General features: G+C 40.1%; 2 protein-coding genes across 5 annotated transcripts in view; both read right to left on the bottom strand.

Annotated features, from left to right (window-relative positions):
• Faul2 (FAU ubiquitin like and ribosomal protein S30 fusion like 2) overlaps window positions 1-19,636 on the bottom strand; it is a 733,200-nt gene that overhangs the window by 411,529 nt on the left and 302,035 nt on the right. The window lies entirely within an intron of this gene.
• Window positions 1-19,636, bottom strand: part of Nf1 (neurofibromin 1) — a 233,101-nt gene that overhangs the window by 92,683 nt on the left and 120,782 nt on the right. For 3 of the 4 annotated variants that reach the window (XM_039085200.2, XM_039085201.2, NM_012609.1), the window contains 5 exon segments: window positions 18,383-18,541; window positions 17,407-17,504; window positions 15,603-15,749; window positions 13,691-13,837; window positions 8,737-8,847 (listed from right to left, as the gene is read on the bottom strand). In XM_039085200.2, coding sequence (XP_038941128.1) covers window positions 8,737-8,847; window positions 13,691-13,837; window positions 15,603-15,749; window positions 17,407-17,504; window positions 18,383-18,541 — 662 coding nt within the window. 4 annotated transcript variants of the gene reach the window in all.

Genomic DNA, 19,636 nt, shown 5'->3' with positions numbered 1-19,636 from the left:
AAAAAACTTCAGACACTATGATAATATGGACGTCTTTCCAGGCTGGATAATGATGAATAATTTTGTTTGTTTAGGATCATTAAGATTAATTTTTAAAAAAGTAAAATAATGAGAATCCCAAGGTTAGAGAGCTAGCCATTTGGCTAAATGATAAATGAAATTAATAGATTATGAGAAGAGCCAGGGCTACATAATGAGACCCTACCTCACAAACCAAAGAGACTATGAGAAAAATAAAGAGAAAATACTGAATTAAGTAAGGCAAGATTGATTTGTTACAAGTCTAACAATAGGCCAGGCATGGTGGCCACACTGTAATCTCAGCACTCAAAAGTGTGAGGGAAGAGGATGGTGAATTCAAGGCCAGATGCTCAGGAGATTCTTTCTCAAAGGGAACAAAATCAATTCAAAAGGCCAGGGTTAGAAAACATAATTACTTACTGGGCCCAAGGAGAAAACATCACTACAACCATTTCAACTACACTCCCCAGCTTAAACCCTTAGAAAAAGCAGTAATAGGTGAGGCATGGTGCCACACACTGTCTTCACCATCCACTTACAGCATTTCTCTGGTTGCCAAGAGGCTTCTTTTGTTTATTCCCTAAGTATGATCACAACTACCCTCTATGAAGTGGGGCTAGAGATTTTGCAAGCACTTGCCTATTCACTCAAAAGGAGGGGGAAAACCCTCACAATAGAGTAAGGAAGGGACATGTACTGGCTTGTTCCTCTGCCACGCATGCAGTGACTTCCTTGTGTATCAACACCATTGTCCATGCCGGCTACACTCATGGTGCTTGCCAGGAAAATGAAGCTGTTAACATAACACAGCCCAATTTCCCCGCAAAGAATTTACTTCATCTCATCAGAGGGGGGATTAGTACTTCTTTTTTAAAAGCAAACTTTTGTAATTCAGTCTTACACTATCACTTCCATGTCTAATTCTTTTTTTAAAATTCCATGTGAATAGAGTTTAACTCCTTATCTGAGTGGCTACTTTTACTTTTTCTTTACTAACATTTAATTCCTAAGATGTAAAATTCCTAAATTATTTTAAAATCACCATTAATGTTCTTACTTGGTTTGAAATCATGATAACTACCAAGCAAAATTATATATTCATCTAGTTAGAGACAACCCAATGAAGCAATCCATTCAGGTACATACAGACAGATTAAATGTAGTGAGATATTCACTGGGTCCTTTAAATATGTAGACAGACTTTATAAAGACTTTATTTGAATTTCTTAATCTCTGTCAAAGTCTGCCTGTTTACACTAGATGTTTGGAAACACTGATGTGGAAACTTTCAAAGAGGCGAGGCTCCAAGCACGTGACTGACTTCTAGCTATATTATTTAGAACTTGGAGAGTGAGAAGAGACTCCCTTTCAGGGTCATTCTCCAGGACTCCAGACAAAGGCTGAATTCATAATCTTCAAAAACAGTTCGCCAAATCAAAAGGTAACAATAACTTGAAAACATTTAACTATGTATTAGAATGAAATGGAAGTTCTTGTATATATTCCTAAAATTTAAGATTAAGATTTAAATAAAAAATATAATATTTAATCATGGTAAATAGGGTTCTGCTTATCACAGATGTAGCAAGCTATTAGATTTGAAGTCTGGCTAAAAGGAAAGGAGCCTAATTCTAGAGCTAGTGCTAACTAACCCTTTGGGCTAAAGAACCTGGGCTAGGACTCAGACTCAGCTCTGGGTCTGCTCACTTTAAGACAGGCATCTCTAGACATGCTGTACCCCTTGTGCAGACTCAGTTATAAATTGGCAGATTCATTCAAAGTCAATTCTAGATTTCCTTTTTAAAAAGCTCTGAAATACTCTTAACAGCTAGCTGCTTGCTCTCTCCCACCCCCAAAGGAGGTTAAAATAAAGGAAACCTTAGTATTGGGGAAATCATTTGACTTATGGTTGGCTTTTTTCCTTCTATTTTTGTTATAAAGATTTAAAAGTAATAGTCTAATTTGTAGGGCTAACCCTTAAACTATTAAGTGAGAAGCCACAGAAACACAAGGAGGAGCTTTCCGGCCCTCCTCGTCCTGCTGCTGCTGCTCTCCTCTCCCACCCAGTCTGTCGGACCTTTGCTGCTATCCCGCGCCTCATACAGACCCCATTCTTACTGGTTCAAATGCCTCATGTTTAACTCATTTGCAAAACAAGAAAACAAAATCAAGCTCATTCTAGTATTCAGAATGTTATTCCTGAAGTTAGCGACCTAGACATAGAACAGGTCTTCTATCAGGAGATGTATAGAAAGGAAGTTTGGTATTTGTTCATTAGTGAATAATTAAAAAGCCCCTTTCTATTATGTGAATACACTGAATAAACATAACTAAAGATCGGTGATTGTCTATGCATCTGTGAACTGAGTGTTAACTTTCATGATCATTTTAAAGCAAAGGAAAACGATGATCAAGTATCCCTTCACCGTCAGCCTGCTCCTCGTGTATGCTCATATTATGGAAACAATTCCAACAGCAACAACAACAGCAACAACAACAGCAACAACAACAGCAACAACAACAGCAACAACAACAACTACCACCACAAACTCTACAGAAAACTCGAGTCCTGGGGTGCTCTCATCTTCCACCATGAGACCACAGGCCACACCAAGACTAACTCCTGCGAGTAGGACACAGCTTGGAAGCAGCCTCAATCCTGGGACAAAGCCTTCCGAGCTAATCTCCAAGACCACCTGGCAAGGAAACATGTCCTCAAGTCCCTGCATAAACATGACTGCAGAGTCTGCGGCAGGTGGCAGTGCACCGTTCCAGCCATCTTCCATACTCATTCTCCTCTGTGCAGTACGTTTACTCTTCTGCACGTACTCAGGCAGAGGTGAGCCAGAGTGCCTGCGCGCTTCAGCCCCTCATATTATTTACTAAATGGAAAGCACACTAAGAAAATAAAATTTATTTTAATTCACTATCATTATTCCAGTATGATTTGGGTTTTGGCAAGTTTTAATTGTACAATGTAATATTGCATTAATATAATATAACCGTTTCCTTCTTATAAAGGCAGTGCCCTATTAAATGCCAAAATAAACAAAGCATCACATTTGTGTTTAAATGTTTGCAAAACAGAATTAAATTCAAAGGTCTGTTAGAGAGGAGAAGATGTTATGTGGAAGGCACTTAAGCAAGGGCGAAGGAGAAGCTGGGGGATAGAGTGGTGTGGGGGAAGTTGTTTCGATTTTATTACTTTTAATTCAGTAGACTGAATAGCACTAACAGGGTATACACAACAGTCTTCTTCAAACACACCAACTGGGGGACACTGTTTTCATGAAAGTGTGACAGCAATGGATCACCCCAGTACATTTTTAAAACAGAATACTGTTGATCCAGTGACAGGAATGTATTTTGAGTAAATACTGACTTGGGTTTCAAAAGACTGGTTGCAAATAAGATGCTCAGTACTGAGAACTTACTTTATCTACAAAAATGTCTCTTAACGCTTAGCTGAACTTTGTTCTCCCCTCCTTTCCTTCTACTCCCTCCCTTCTTCCATCCTTTCCCCCTCTGTCCATTGCCCACCTCCTCCTCTCCTTCTCTTAGTCAGAGTATCTGAGTGAAGCCCTGGCTATCCTGCAGCTCACTATGTAGACCAGGCTGGCCTCAAATTTAGACCTGCTTCTGCCTTGGACTGAGTACTGAGATTAAAGGAGAGTTGGCTGTATTTTTATGTTTATATACAAGGATGGGTCTAACTCAACAAACTCAGTATACTAACAGTAAAAACCTGTGGTTATTGACACAGTGAGTTAGGAACTCAGTAATGATTCTAACTAGCTGAGCTATCAAGAAGAAAATGACACAGCAGAACACAAATGAATTGACTACAGATGGGTCATTTGGGAGTGCCAGTCTAAATATACAAATTAAGCCTTGTCCCCAAGGATGCATGAATCTCACTCAGAAGGGGAAATGAAATAGACACTGGAGGTGGATGGAGGGAGGGAACTGGATAGGAGACGGAATAGGGCGGGGAATATTGATGGGGATCAGGTGAGGGAGGTGCAGGAGAGATTTGAGAAAAAGGACAGAAATCAGTGTGTGTGGAGGGGAACTCTGGGCAAATCAGACACCTGGGATGGGGGTCCTCCCAAAGTCTATGGGGGGCAACCGTAGCTGAGACTCTTAGCAGTTGGGGATATGGAGACTGAAGTGGTCACTTCTTGTAGCCAATGGAGGGAGACATCAACCCACCCACAAAACCTTCCACCCAAAATTTGCCTACAAGATGCACAGGGATAAAAATGAAGCAGTGATTGAGGGAACAGTCAACCAGTGACCGGCCCAATTTGAGATCCATCCCATGGGAGAGAGCCAACCCCTGACACTATTAATGATACCCTGCTCTGCTTACAGACAGGAGACTAGATAACTGTCTCCCGAGAGGCTTCATCCAGCAGCGGATGGAAGCAGACAGAGACCTACAGCCTAACGACAGGAGGAGTTGGGAGAGTCTTGTAGAAGAATGGGTAATAGGATTGAGTGAGACAGAGGGGTCAAGGACACCTCAAGAAGACATACAGAGTCAACCTGGACCTAAGGGAGGCTGAATCACCAACCAAAGAGCATGCAGGGGCTGGCCCTAGACCCCTCCCCCCGACATTTGTAGTAGATGTGCAGCATGGTCTTCACGGGGGTCCCCTAACAACTGGAGCATGGGCTGTCTCTGACTCTGTTGCCTGCCACTGGATCCCCTTCCCCTAGTTTGGACTGCCTGGTCAAGCCCAAGTAGGAGGGGATGCTCTTAGTCCTGCAGCCACTTGATGTCCCAGGTAGGGTCCTCTTCTCCTCAGAGGAGAGGAGGTAATAGGGGCAAGGATTTGTGAGGGTGGGACTGGGAGGAGAGGAAGGAGGGGGGCTGTGATATGAATTTAAAGTGAATAAATAGATAAATTAATGAAAAATTAAAAGGAGAAGACTTGCCCCTAGATTATGATATGGAAGCTCAGGAAGCTTAGAAAATGCTTTCTTTAGATTTTTCTGATAACCAGGATTGAATTCTGTCGATATGTCAAAGATTGCTAATAATACCTCAGAAGGTTATGATGAGGATAAAATAAAAAAATTACACAATATAAAACATGTAGTTTGTCTCATGTGAGAAAGTGTTAAGTAAGTATGATTTATAATCTGTATTAATGCCCTCCCCAAACAGCTGTGAAGAACACAGTGTCCCAAAGAGTAAACTCTCAACTGAAATACTTAGGTTTTAAAATTTTAATCACACACACACACACACACATACACACACACACACACACACACACACACACACACACACAACACACACACGGCAAATGACAGAAATGTACTACTGCTATGCATGCATACCCGGCTTACTGCTGAACTCTAAGTATAAGCTCATGACCCAGGCCTGAAGAACCAAACAATACATGTTCCTTGTTAAAGGGACAGTCTAAGAAGTGGGTGGCAAGGGCTTCTTAGGCTGGAAGACTACAAAGCTACAGCCCTTTCTGTCCTTCAGGGTCATCAGGTATACACAAAGTGAGTGTGTGTGTGTGTGTGTGTGTGTGTGTGTGTGTGTGTGTGTGTGTGTGAGAGAGAGAGAGAGAGAGAGAGAGAGAGAGGTGTCCATATATACACATATGTGCGTGCGTGCACACACACACACACACACACACACACATATATGCACATAAAATAAAATAAATAAATCTTAATAAAAGACATTTCAAAAGTAACAGATGGTAATACTAGATCACAAAGATCCAGTTTAAAATCACTAAAACCTGTATGTAAGGGCAGTCACTGATGAACAATGAATTTTGAAGTACATGACTGTTGGGTCCTGGTAAATGCATGTGGCTTAGGGCAGACTCATGTTTATTGATTGGTCATCACCTAGCACAAAAAGTCTTCCTAACAAAGGTACTTTTCAGATGAACCACATATCAAGAACTTCAGGTAGCAATATTGAGGTAATGAAAAGGTCACAGGCCGAGCTAAAGCTAAAATGACACAGAAATCATAAAACCATGTAATGAAGTTGAACATAAAGCCAAGAAACAGAGCAACTGTGGTTCAGTTCTGTTTCCTCTTGGTATAGCGCTACTTGACTCACGCTTTTCTTTAGCCCCACTTTCTTGATAAAATAAGAAAGACTTGGTAATAACCAAAGCCTACACTAAAATACCTCAGTTATCCATCAGATCTCGAAGGTGACTTCCAAAGAAGACAGTAGGAAGGAAAGGAAGATACTTAAGATGACAGGGAAAAAGAAGAGGAGGAGACTAGCACAGAAAGAAGGGAGACAGGACAGAGAGAGGGTGAGAAGCCATGGCAGGTGATGTTAAGATTCTGTTCTGTGTATTTACAAGTTATTATTAATGTTCTCAAGGGATGGATGGTACCGGGCTTTGTATGTTTAAGTGGGCAATTATATCTTACCAATTTGGTCAAAAAAATGACAGGGAAAAAAAGATATTGTGTAAAGATGAGGGCAATAGGACATTCAAATGTCTGTACACAGCAAAGAAGCCAGACTCCAGAGCCACTTGTCACAGATAAGGCCCAATGAGAAACAGGGCCTCTCTCTCTGTATTTCCCACTATGCCCCTTTGTCCTGGAGCTAAGCATCATAACCAGTAAAAGTGAGGGCCAGGAACTCTACTAGCTCTCGGAAATGAAAGGCACAAGGCATGGTGACACATGACTTTAAGACCAGCACTTAGGAGCTGAAGAGATGGCTCTACAGTTAAGAGAACTAGCTATGTGTTCAGAGGATCCAGGTTCAATTCCAAACACCCACATGGTAACTCACAACTGCCTGTAATTTCAGCTCCAAGAGATCTGATGTCCACTCTGGCTTCTGAAGACAGCAGGATACCCAGATAGACAAGTATGCTCATATACATTTAAAGAACAAAAACAAAAGCCCCCAAAGACCCAGTGCCCGAGAAGTTAGGCAGAGAGATTGTGAGTTATAGGCCAGACAGACTATTTGGTAAGGCCACATTTCAAAACATAAAGCAAAAACCTAAAACTCTTAAATACTGAAAATTTGATTCGGCAATATCATATCCAGAAAAAGAAAAACACAATACAAAAGTGAATTTGTTGTAAAAAATCGCACAAGAAGAGACACAGCAGTTTAACAAGCTTATGTTCTTCGTTCTTCCTTCTCAAAACTGAAGGGCTAGAACACCTAACAAGCAGCAAACCTATGCAGTGCGGGTATAATTTGGAGCTGTGGAAACCTCACTGATGAAACCCTCTGAAAAGCCAGGCCAATCTGTTTTTCCTTTGCTAGGCCACCACAGATAAAGAACACAAACTTACAGTTCCTTATCATGAAGAGGGGAAAATAAAATCCAATTTCCACATGTACAACAACATTTTACTACCTTTAAACTACAAGGAATTCAGAGGGGGCTGGGAGTTAGGCACACATCTACCAGCCTCCTCACCAGTCCTTACAACTTAGATACAGCAAGGAAAGCCAAAATGCCCTGTTATTACTAAAGGTTAAAGTTAAAACACCAACATGGCTTAAATGCAAAGGAAAATTAAAACTGTATTACAAAGAGCAATCAAGACAAGAAGAGAGATAAGGCGGGTGGATTTTTTTCCTCCCATTTCTTAGAGGAGGTCTTTTGAATAGTGTCTCAGCCTGTAGCCCAGGGTGGCCTTCTAATTCAACACAATCCTCCTGCCTTGGCCTCTTAAATGCTGTATTTAGAAATGTATCAACACATTTGCTTAGAACTAGAAGGTATTCCTTAAAGTTGTTAAAAACGACAGGCAAATGTATTTTTCTGTTCCTTTTCTATTCCCCAGTGCTCTCTGGATAGCTGAATATTTAATTAAACAAATTTCACATTTTCCATCCTTCTTCCTTCTCCCATTTTGTATGATTTCTCAACTACTCCCAGGTTTTTGCTATTCCCGACTATAGGTCAATAACTCTAATTCCTCCATTTCTGTTAGGTTTGGGAAGAGTAAGTCCCAGAGCTGCTGGACTGCCCTGACACCTCCACAGCACTGGCCGCTGTGACTATCGCTGTGGGAGTGCCATTCTCATGGAAGAAGAGCATGACCAAGACCCACGTGTTAGTCTTCACGCGGCAGGAAAAGCAAGGCGAGCCCATCTCCGTGGAGAAGGAGAAGCTCACAGAATGGCTGAGGACATCACAGTCTGTTTCCCAGGCCACCCCATCCATCTGTACAGCCATTTCCTATAGTTCCAGGAATCCCTTCTTAAATTGCTCTGATAAAAGTGCTCTGATACAATTCACTAAATTTCCTTTCTTCTTAAGTGTGTGTGTGTGTGTGTGGGGGGGGGGTCCTGATGTTTGTGTTGCAAATATTATAAAATCAGAATATACCCAAAAGACTTTTTTTTTTCTTTCTTTCTTTTTTTTTTTTTTTTTTTTTTCGGAGCTGGGGACCGAACCCAGGGCCTTGCGCTTGCTAGGCAAACGCTCTACCACTGAGCTAAATCCCCAACCCCTACCCAAAAGACTTTTGACTATGACAGTAACTCCTTGTGGTGCTATCTTAACATCGGATGTAGCAAAGACGACAATAAGAAGTGAGTACTCTCAAACAAATACCTATCTAGGAAGGCATGGATTTAAGGGCTATTAATTTAAAAAGGAAAAAAAAATTCCTATCACCTTTCTTCAACTGCTATCATTTGAAGAACCCTATTAACAGAAACTAAAACGTATTTCTTACCTCCGTGCAACATAATAGAAAATAGGATTCCCAGCTTTGGATGTGCCAGCTTGGTAGAAGATGCTTAATGTTTTCAAGGCCTTGAACTCTTCCTTCTCATGAACCTGATGCCTAAAACAAAGAGCAATGTCACTTAGAGGCTCTACACAGACTGTTGAATAGCTGAAGAAAAATATGATTAATCAACCATAAACAAAATACCGAGAAAGCAACCAGTTTTCTGGAGGGCAAATGTCAGGGTGCATTCCTGAGTCAGGACGACTCTCTTGGGATTACTTAACAATGCCACTGGACAGGGAGAGGAGCTGCACAGTTACTACCTTTTACCAATGCTATTTTTTTTTTCAGATAAAAAGTTTTTTAGTTTGTTTTTCCTTGCAAGTTCAACACCTCAATCTTCTCTTGTTTATGGATTTTAGGAGATGAAAAAGTGTCGGGAGCCATCATAGGATAAGCTAATAACTATCAGGTGATCTTCCTGGGATGATCTGCCTCAGATTACAATAATCCATGACAGATTTGCTTTCTGCTATTAATATGCTTTTCCTGTTGTTATTAAACAGATATGACAATCTGTAGGCATTAGCCCATCCTTTGAAGCAGACCTCTGCAGATCTAGGAAGGTGTGCTGTCCTGTAGTGATGCTGTATAGACAAATAGGTGACAGGTCTTTATGATGATCCTATGAGAGTTCCTACGAATTTCATGAAGTCATTGTTTTTAATAGCTGAGTAACATTCCATTGTGTAGATGTACCACATTTTCTGTATCCATTCCTCTGTTGAAGGACATCTGGGTTCTTTCCAGCTTCTGGCTATTATAAATAAGGTTGCTATGAACATAGTGGAGCATGTGTCTTTGTTGTATGTTGGAGCATCTTTTGGGTGTATGCCCATAGGAAATGGATGGAACTGGAAAATATCATCCTGAGTGAGGTAACCCAATCACAGAAAAACACACATGGTATGCACTCATTGATAAGTGGATATTAGTCCAAGAGCAGAGAAACATGAAACTTAAGAAGGATGACCAAAATGCGGATTCTTCACTCCTTTTTTAAAAGGGGAACAAGAATACCCTTAGGAAGGGATAGGGAGGCAAAGTTTAGAACAGAGACTGAAGGAACACCCATTCAGAACCTGTCCCACATATGGCCCATACATATTCAGCCACCAAACTAGATAAGATGGATGAAGCAAAGAGGTGCAGGCTGACAGGAACCGGATGTATATGTCTCCTGACACAGCCAGAATATGGCAAATACATAGGCGAATGCCAGCAACAAACCACTGAACTGAGAACGGGACCCCCGGTGAAGGAATCAGAGAAAGGACTGAAAGAGCTAAAGGGGCTTGAGACCTCATATGAACAACAATGCCAACCAACCAGAGCTTCCAGGGACTAAGCCACTACCCAAAGACTATACATGGACTGACCCTGGGCTCCAACTGTATAGGTAGCAATGAATAGCCTAGTAAGAGCACCAGTGGAAGGGGAAGCCCTTGGTCCTGCCAAGGCTGGACCCCCAGTTAAAGGGATTGTTGGGGGGAGGGTGGTAACGGGGGGGGGGGGATGGGGAGGGGAATGCCCACATAAAAGGGGAGGGAGAGGAATTAGGGGGATGTTGGCCTGGAAACTGAGAAAGGGAATAACACTTGAAATGTAAATAAGAAATACCCAATTTAATAAAGATGGGGAAAAAAGAATTCCTAAAATTCTATCAGTATTTATTAAGCTCTTTTATAGTGGGACTACTATTAGGTCCTTTCTGATAGTCAAAACTGCAATGAGAACTTTGCCAGTCTCCCATGTGTCACCAGTTAATTGACTCTAGATAGTAAGCAGACATTCTACTACTCAGAACACTTTCTAAGAGGATGTAAAAACCATTAACTAAAGGCATAAAAAGGAACTATGATTTATTACAGGTACTAGGACAGAAGATTAAAATGTTGACTGGGTTTATCTGTACAAAACCTCACTAAAAACTTAGTTATGGTTTTCAAGGTGATGAGTATGTAGCCAGATAATGACTCCTAATGGATATGCATGTAAGCATTCTCTGTTGAAACTTCTATTTTAGTTGATGATCTGAATTTATGTGTAAACTTGTGATGAACTTTTTTTTTTCTTTTTTCTTTTTTTCGGAGCTGGGGACCGAACCCAGGGCCTTGCACCTGCTAGGCCAGCGCTCTACCACTGAGCTAAATCCCCAACCCCCTGTGATGAACTTTTTAACCATGTAACCATGTATTAAAAAAGATGTGTAAGTGCTGAGGACAAAGAGAAGGGACAGAACTGAGCTGAGGAGAACTTTTTAGACAGATTGCTTTTTAGCTGATCTCCACAGAACTTTTTAAAACAGAATTGAGGATAATTTTTTAGTCAGGACACAAGAGAACTTTTTAGACAGAATTGAACCCAAAAAGAACTTAGAAGTAAAGGTATAGCATTGGGAGAAAAGGCATTGAGAGTAAGAGCAGGAGGAGAATGCAGCAGAAAGAGTGGGCCAACTTTTCCTTACCATGAGGCAGAACAGGTCCTTTCTTAATAACAAGGCAAGCTTAGTCTTATTAAAGGAACAAAGCTTTCTTCTTACAAACTTGGGTTTAATTCATTTAGTAAAGATTGGAGCAGGGCTGGAGAGATGGCTCAGCGGTTAAGAGCACCCGACTGCTCTTCCAGAGGTCATGAGTTCAATTCCCAGCAACCACATGGTGGCTCACAACCATCTGTAAAGAGATCTGATGCCCTCTTCTGGTGTATCTGAAGTCAGCTACAGTGTACTTATATAATAAATAAAATAAATCTTTAAAAAAAAAAAAAAAGATTGGAGCTCATTTTTCATCCTTTCTGTAACTGGTACTTGGGTCTTTTGATTCAAATGCATATATGTACGTATGGACGTGTGTGTGTGTGTGTGTGTGTGTGTGTGTGTGTGTGTGTGTGTGTGTGTGTTTGTGTGTTTAAGTATGTAATTATGAGAATGTATGTAAGGTAGGCCAAACTGGTTTGACTGCAAATGTATAAATGTGCATGTATGAATCTGTATATAAATTTATGTGAGTTTATGCATATTTGCTTATTAAAAGTTTTTTCCTTCTGTGAGAATGATTCTCTTCTCCTGGTTCAATAGAAGTTTATTGCTCCAAACGTCCCCCTAGCCTGACAAGCAAGAAGCCTTTCCCTAAAGGGAAAAGGCTCTAGCAATTAATCCATTACTTAATCTCCTGCTGTTTTAGGATGAGGTTCTAAGTGCCAGAGACTGCAGCAGTTTCTGGTCACTGAGGAACACAGAAGGGGAGGACAGATACAGTAGCCAAGTAACTTAGACTTAGATAAACTTTTTATTATTGTACAGGAACCCTAAATATCTCCTAAGTCAAAAGTCTTACCCTCTGTTGACACTCTTCCCCCTCTGCTGCCTCAAGGAGAACTAACAAGAAAGAAGACCTGCCAGGGCTGCCTCCTGACCCAACCCCCATCCCCTACCCCACAAGAAAGGCCTTCCTTTGATATGTACATATACACCTTCACAAAAACCTTTTTCACGATGATTACTCAGAGATTAAGTCCATCCAACATTTTTAATACTTTCTCACAATTCTCATATGTACTGAAATAAAATTTCTGAAACATAGCTTTTTATATATTGTACTAAAACTCAGTGTGTTTATCTGAAGTTTTGCGTGATTTATAAATGATGGTATATAAATGGAAAGTTCATATCCATTAACTCTACCAATATCTCTATCTCTTCCCAATTTCACTAATGTGGCTTCTGTAATATTTATTAGACATATACTGAATTGGATTTTCCCACTCTATCTTCCCTTGCCCTCTCCCCCTTTCTCCCCAAAGCAGGGTCTTACTATCTAAGTTAACTTTTATAAATTAACTACTCTTTTTTTAGATTTATTTATTATATATAAGTACACTGTAGCTATCTTCAGACACACCAGAAGAGAGCATTGGATCTCATTACAAATGGTTGTGAGCCACCATGTGGTTGCTGGGATTTGAACTCAGGACCTCTGGAAGAGCAGTCAGTGCTCTTAACCACTGAGCCATCTCTCCAGCCCATAAATTAAAACTTCTGAATGTCAGATAAGAATGTTTTCCTTCTGTCATTGGCACATCCTATGAATAAGAGAACCAACCCACAGCCACAATGTACCGTTCGTGATATATAAAAAAAAAAAAACAAAAACAAAAAATAAAACGTGTTTAGCAAACATCAAGTGTGTGTCTAATAGTGAGAACCTTTTAGTTGATAGATTAGAGTCCTCTAAATGAGTGCAAAATAAATGTTCAGAGAATGTAGCAGTATTTGAATGTACTATATTTTCTGGGCCTTAATCTAAAAAAATTTAAAACCGTGAACTTTTGGAAGGATTTAAAGATATTAGTATGGGAATAAGAACTTAGGATTTAAATGTAAAAGAACCGTAAGTCAGGTGTAAATTCAGGTCAATAAGTTATGTCTGTTTAATATATTTTCTATATCTATAATATGAAAATAATGCTATCTATGTTCTTTAAAATATTAAATGAAGACAATGCCAAGGAGACCTTGCAAGATGGTTCAGCAACTAAAAGTACTTGCCACTGACCTGACGACCTGGGCTTGGTCCCCAGGATCCACATGGTGGGAGGCAAGAACTGACTCCTATAAATTGTTCTCTGACTTCTCATTCTAGCTGTGGGCAAGGGCACGGACGCACACATACACACACACACACACACACACACACACACACACTAAATAAACATGTTAAAAGAGCTAGATAACCTTTTTGTAAGACATCATTCTTTCTGTAAGAAAATCAATGTATCAAAGCAAAACAAAACACGTCATGTTAATACAGCGTAAGCACACTTAATAAGTGGTTTGGTGATAAATTTTGTTTTGCACCTTCCAGAACATACTCATCCTTTCAAAGTTGTGCTTTACCTGGTCATAAATTCCTCAAACTTTGAACTGGTAAGGTTAAGGCTGGACCAGTGTGTATCTGCCACAGGCTTGTGCTCCGGAGGACCCAGATATGCAAGAAGTGTGGCCATCTTATCGAAAGGTCGTCTTCCAACAGCTTTATGATCCCTGGCAACAACAGGAAATGCTTAGAGGAAATAGCACTTCACAGTAACTACGGAGTCTGACCTTCCTTTAGACCATCACTGCTTGCTTTTTTTGTTTGTTCTAACTACTTGTTCCTGCCTGTTTTTAAAGATTGCAGCATTGAAAGATCTCCAATCTTAGACACAGGAATATTTCCCACCTGTAAAATTTATTGTTTTAAGTTGAAAAAAAAATTTTTTATAAAATTGATACCTGTAACACTCTCATCTACTTTTTCTTATGGTAAAAAGACTGACTACCTTGCAAAGCCAGTGCTTAGGACACGGCCTATGTAACCATGGGTAACTCACGATCTTTTATGTACTTTTTTTTTTTTTTTAAGACATGGTGTTACTAGAATTATCCCAGGTTAACCTTAGACTCATGATCTTCCTACCTCAGCCTCCCAAATGCTGATAATATATAACCATGTTTTTAAAGATTTATTTTGTGTGTGTGTTGTATGAGGCCAGAAGTCGGTATCAGACCTCTGGAGCTAGAATTACGAGGCAGTTGTGAGCTACTTGACATGGGTGCTGGGAACCAAACTGGAAGAGCAGTATGGTGGTTTGAATAAGAATGGCCCGATAGGCTTCTATGTCTGAATACTTAAGTCAGTGTGTGTTCTCCCACACTCCTCTCTTCCCTTTCCCTCCCTCTCAACAAATTATCAAAATTATAGGATGTCCAAGCTAGTTGGCAGACATGAAACTGTCAAATCACTGTCTATATTTTCATGTTTGAAATATGCATCATTTTGAAAGTAGCACATTTAAAAATCTCAACAAACTGCGTATGTATTCAAATCATGACAAAAAGAAGAAAATGTTCATCTTTAAGAGTTCCAGGTTATTAACCAGGTGGTGGTGGTGCATACTTTTAATCCCAGCACTTAGGAGGCAGCAGCAGGTAGATCTCTGCAAGTTCGAGGCCAGCCTGGTTGGTCCACAGAATAAGTTTCAGGGCAGCCAAGGCTACACAGAAAAACCTTTTCTCAAGAAACAAAAACAAACAAACAAACAAACAAACAAAAAACCCGAAGCAAAGCTCCAGGTTACTTGGGCATTAACAAAGAAAAAAGAAAATGCTTTCCTTCTCCTATTTTAGTGGCGTATCAGCTATGTCCATGCCTACTTCAATACTAACAGTTCATAAAAGACTAAGAAGTTTACTTTTAAACTCCCATCTCTTAGATGTTTAGCCACAGTTGGTATGGTCTCCTCTCTTTCTCACAAACAAGAAAACCATATTTTATTGGCACCCAAGGGAATTCCTCAGACACAGCAACTGGAGCCCTTTATAATTTTATATAAACTTAAAAGGAAATAACTCTGAGAAAGGACAGCAAATATGCTACTAGAGGCTTTAACTAGAAAGCTAGCAAAATAATTTCCAAATAATTTCAGATACTGGATCCATTCTCATTCTCTCTAGTTTGCCTTCCCTCTGAGACAAGGTCTCACCATGTAGTCCTGCAGGCTGGCCTCAAACTCACAGAGATCCCCCTGCCTCTGCTTTACACACACTGGCATTAAATAGCATGGCTCCATGTCTGGTGGTACTTTCTATATGCAGCTTCATTTGCGTACACTCGATAGGATCACAAATGCAATGGCTGGTATGACCAACTATATAACAGGAGTTGATTTTTTCCATATGCCATAATTCATACTGCAAAAAGATCAACAATTTTATTAATTCAACTTAAATTAAGTGTTTTAATTTCCCCAAGACTGGGAAAACATACCTGTTGCTGGAAAGATACTGGCCAATTTTCTCCTGATTATTCCAAAGCAGCCGATGTAAAGCGAGCACATTGCCATCACTGATGAAGGAAAGACTATGGTTTACTGCGTCACTTGTGGGACAATCTGATGCTATATCTAAGAAAAACCTGCAAAAATGCAAAGCCATTAGAATTGTAAACACCAGGTATACTTACACGTATATATGCATTAAATTTATATAGAGTCAGTAATACAGTATCTGTGATTGCAAATGTGGAGGGCTTATGCCCTCAGTGTAAACAAGAAGCACAAGGAGAAAATTGTCTATTTCTGATACTTAGTTTCCACTTCAGCATCAGAGCAGGCTTCTGAAATGGGATAACAATAAATTTGGATGGATGAGATCTGCAGAATAGGCTAGTGTCTTATAGCTAAAAGAAGTGGAGGCCTAGGTAACCTCTCTTAAAGTTACACTACCTGCCTGTCAGAGCCAGGATTGGAACTCTGGTTGTCTTAACCATCCATGAGGAGTCACAGAAGTTATTTTTTACCTGAAGACACCAAAGGCCAGGAAGCGCTGAAATGACAACAAACTGGAAGGGCAGCTGTAGAAGGCTGTGTGACATCAGTGACATCAGCTGGGTGCCTGACAAACATGGCTCAGCAGGCCTTGCTCTTCTTTCTCCCCCATTCTCTCTGCTTTGCTAAACACTGTTAGATTACATTCCTAAAGTAGCCACTAAGGTCTATTCCCATCTTTGGCCACTTCCTCCTCTTGAGGCTGAGTACTCTCATCAAACGCCCTGCTTTGGTCACTAAATTCAAACACCTGGGTGTCTCCCTTTACCTTTATAAACAGCCATTTCCCTGTGGGCTATGTCTGCCCCCTCTCTGTCCAGAGGCAGTCCTTTGTCATCATCCCAGGTCCCTAACCCCTGTCCCTAGGCAAATATCTCTTCTCCCTCATCCTCTATCTCCTGTCTTATGTCTCTTATTTCATGCCCTCTGTCCCTCTGTGAGAAATAAATCTTCTTTGTGCTGAGTATTTGGTCTTGGGATGTCTTTTTTTTTGGTTCTTTTTTTCAGAGCAGGGGAACGAACCCAGGGCCTTGCGCTTCCTAGGCAAGTGCTCTACCACTGAGCTAAATCCCCAACCCCGGTCTTGGGATGTCTTAAGGTGATTCCAGTCCCCTCAGTTTCTACTGCTGGCCAGTGACTTCTGGAGACGAGCACCTTCCCAAAGCACTTTCTCAGGAACCATCTCACCTGCTTTTTAAAAAGGAAACCCTGACAAAGACAGCACTGTCCCAAGGTTACAAATAAACCAACAATTCAGAGAATTAAAGTGAAGAATGGGTTATGAAAATTCAGTCTTAAAGCCACTACAATTAATCTCTTTATTCACACTTAAAATCTTATATTTTTGTACTTCTTGGTATATAGAGCATTGTTTTAAATTCAGACACACTTCTAAATGGAAGAAACAAATGTGTTATTAACATAAAATCATTCTAATGTATTATCTGTATCACTTAGTTTTAGTTTCTAATACAAGGCATCTTCTTGAACCCATTTCACAGCACTGCCAAAGTTAGAAAATGCCAACAGTTCTTTATAGTTTCCAAATACAAAAGCTACCTTGAAATTAATAAGAGTATAGAGATTTTTCACAATTTCTCTTAAAATGAAATAAAACAAAAATGTGTTCTTAATCTAGAAAGGATAGGGGGACCCTCCCCCCCCCCCCCAGAAATTTACTGTAGCCCATGCACAGACTGCAGTAAAATGGAGACATGGCAGGCAGCGAAGACCCAGGCTGCTTACCTCCGTGCCAAGTCGAAGTTGCTTTTCACAAAATCATTAAAAGGCCTCATGTGCTCTTCCTTTGTGAACAGTACATGATTGGCAATGCTCTGAAGGACCTAAACAATCAAACAGATTATGAGCATATGAGTAGTCAGATTACTTGCTATATGAAACCTATAAATTAATATAGTCATTAAAATAATTTTTCCATTGATAATTCTACTAGCGATTCAACTCAATTAATTACTCCTTATTATAAAATTATTCTATTGTTTTAATTCTTTTCAATTAGAAATATTATTATATATACATATTTTAAAGTATCTAGTACATGAGTATGTGTGTGATATGTACATATATGCACACATTTGCATGGGTGATTGGTACATGTGTGTAAGCATATGCAGGCCAGAGTTTGACACTATTTCCCTCCAACATTGTCCATCTTCTATATTATAGCATCTCTCATGTGACGGGAGCTTGCTCCAGGGATGTTGTCTTTGCCTCCAGCGTGCTGTGATTATAGGTTAAATGCCATGCACTCTCTGACATTTACCTGGGTGCTAGGGGATCTGAGCTACAGTCCTCATGCTTGCATAATTAGCACTTTTACACATGGCTCATGTTTGCAGTCTCAAGTGTTGTTGTTAATGATGATGACGACGACAATGACTAAAGAAACCCTACAATCTGTATCTTTATTTCCAACTCAATCTTCCCAGAGCAGTTACACAGAAAACCCTCACTGAAAGACAGATACTTATTTGCTAGTATACCTTCCCCTCATAGGGCCCACTGTGTGTGTGTGTGTGCGTGTGTGTGTGTAAATGTATATAAATATAAATAAAGAATTCCTTTGCAATACAAAAGGCACATAACTGAAAACCACGGGACTCTCAAAAGCAAAATGAAATCAAAGTACTTTGAATACTGAACACTGAAAAATTATCTGGAAGGGATATTAAAAATTGCAAGAAGTATCAAAATAATTCACCTTTGACATTAACTTCAAGCCCCTTTCAATTCTAGGTGGTGGCTTTTTATCTAAAATCCCTGCTTCATACGGTGAGACAATGGCAGGGTTGATGAACCTCAGGAACATGGCACTTCCGACGGCACCGATGCTGTTCTGAGGGAAGCGCTGGCTAACCACCTGAGAAGGAGGAGTTGAGAGTTGAGCAGACAGTTTGTACTGAAATAAAGAGGTGGGAACAACGCTTTCAAGGTCAGAGTCTGCACAAAATTTCAATTATCAGTCTTAGCTGGTAACACCAGTTACCCTTAACTGTGATCACGTGATTCTTTTTTTTTTTTTAAGACACAATTAAAAGAGAAGAAAAATCTCCTCATAGAAGAAACCTGAAAAAAGATTTTACTTCATAATCATTATGGGCAACAAAAGTAGACTTAATTGCACAGAGGTTAAGCTATTTCTCTAAGATCAACAGACATAAAGTACAGTTGACTTCCATAAGGTCCTCAGAACTGAGCCTCTAACAGCACACCTTCTACACTCTATTCCTAACAGGGAGAGCTAACACTTTGCACACCCGCTAAAATTGACATTTCAGTGCAACTTACCATATACATCTCTGCTTAGCTTTCTGCTGAGTAAAAAACTTACTTACAAGCCATGTTCTTGCCAGCCACTTTTCTCCATGAGCATGCTTCCTAACACAAGGACCTACCTATTATTTAAACCACAGGAGAAACAGGAACTCTCAGGAACCTAAAAGAAAAAAGGATCCCACCAGAAGACAGAACCCCCACACTCCATGTACCTCAATTTATTCTTCTGCCAAATAAGTAATAAATTAAAAAACAAACAAAAAACTTTTCAGGACCCAGGAAATAGCTGCCCTCCCTGAAAAGTAGCAGGAAGCCTATGTAAATGGACCTATCCTCTCTATAACAAAAGTGTTCTGCACAGAATGCAAAGGACCAGGCAGGGAATAATGTCAGAACTGGCAAAACAGGCACAGCAGACTGGAGACAACGTCACAGAACTGGTTGTCCCTCTACCTCTACCTAATACTTCCCATTTTAAGCTAACACATGGAAATGGAACTATTCTAGAATTTAATTTTTGTATGTATCATTACTTTTTAAAAAAGAACACATGCAATAGTCAAAAGCTGTTCTAGTTTGGTGTGTCTAACTGTGATGGTGGAGTCCTAGCACTCACAATAACGGGAACAGAAGGACAACCTGCATCCCAAAGGCCCTTGGGGGCGATAATGAGAAGACA

Source organism: Rattus norvegicus, chromosome 10 (genome assembly GCF_036323735.1).
Source record: "Rattus norvegicus strain BN/NHsdMcwi chromosome 10, GRCr8, whole genome shotgun sequence".
Classification (NCBI taxonomy): domain Eukaryota; kingdom Metazoa; phylum Chordata; class Mammalia; order Rodentia; family Muridae; genus Rattus; species Rattus norvegicus.
This window is presented reverse-complemented; position numbering and strand designations above follow the sequence as displayed.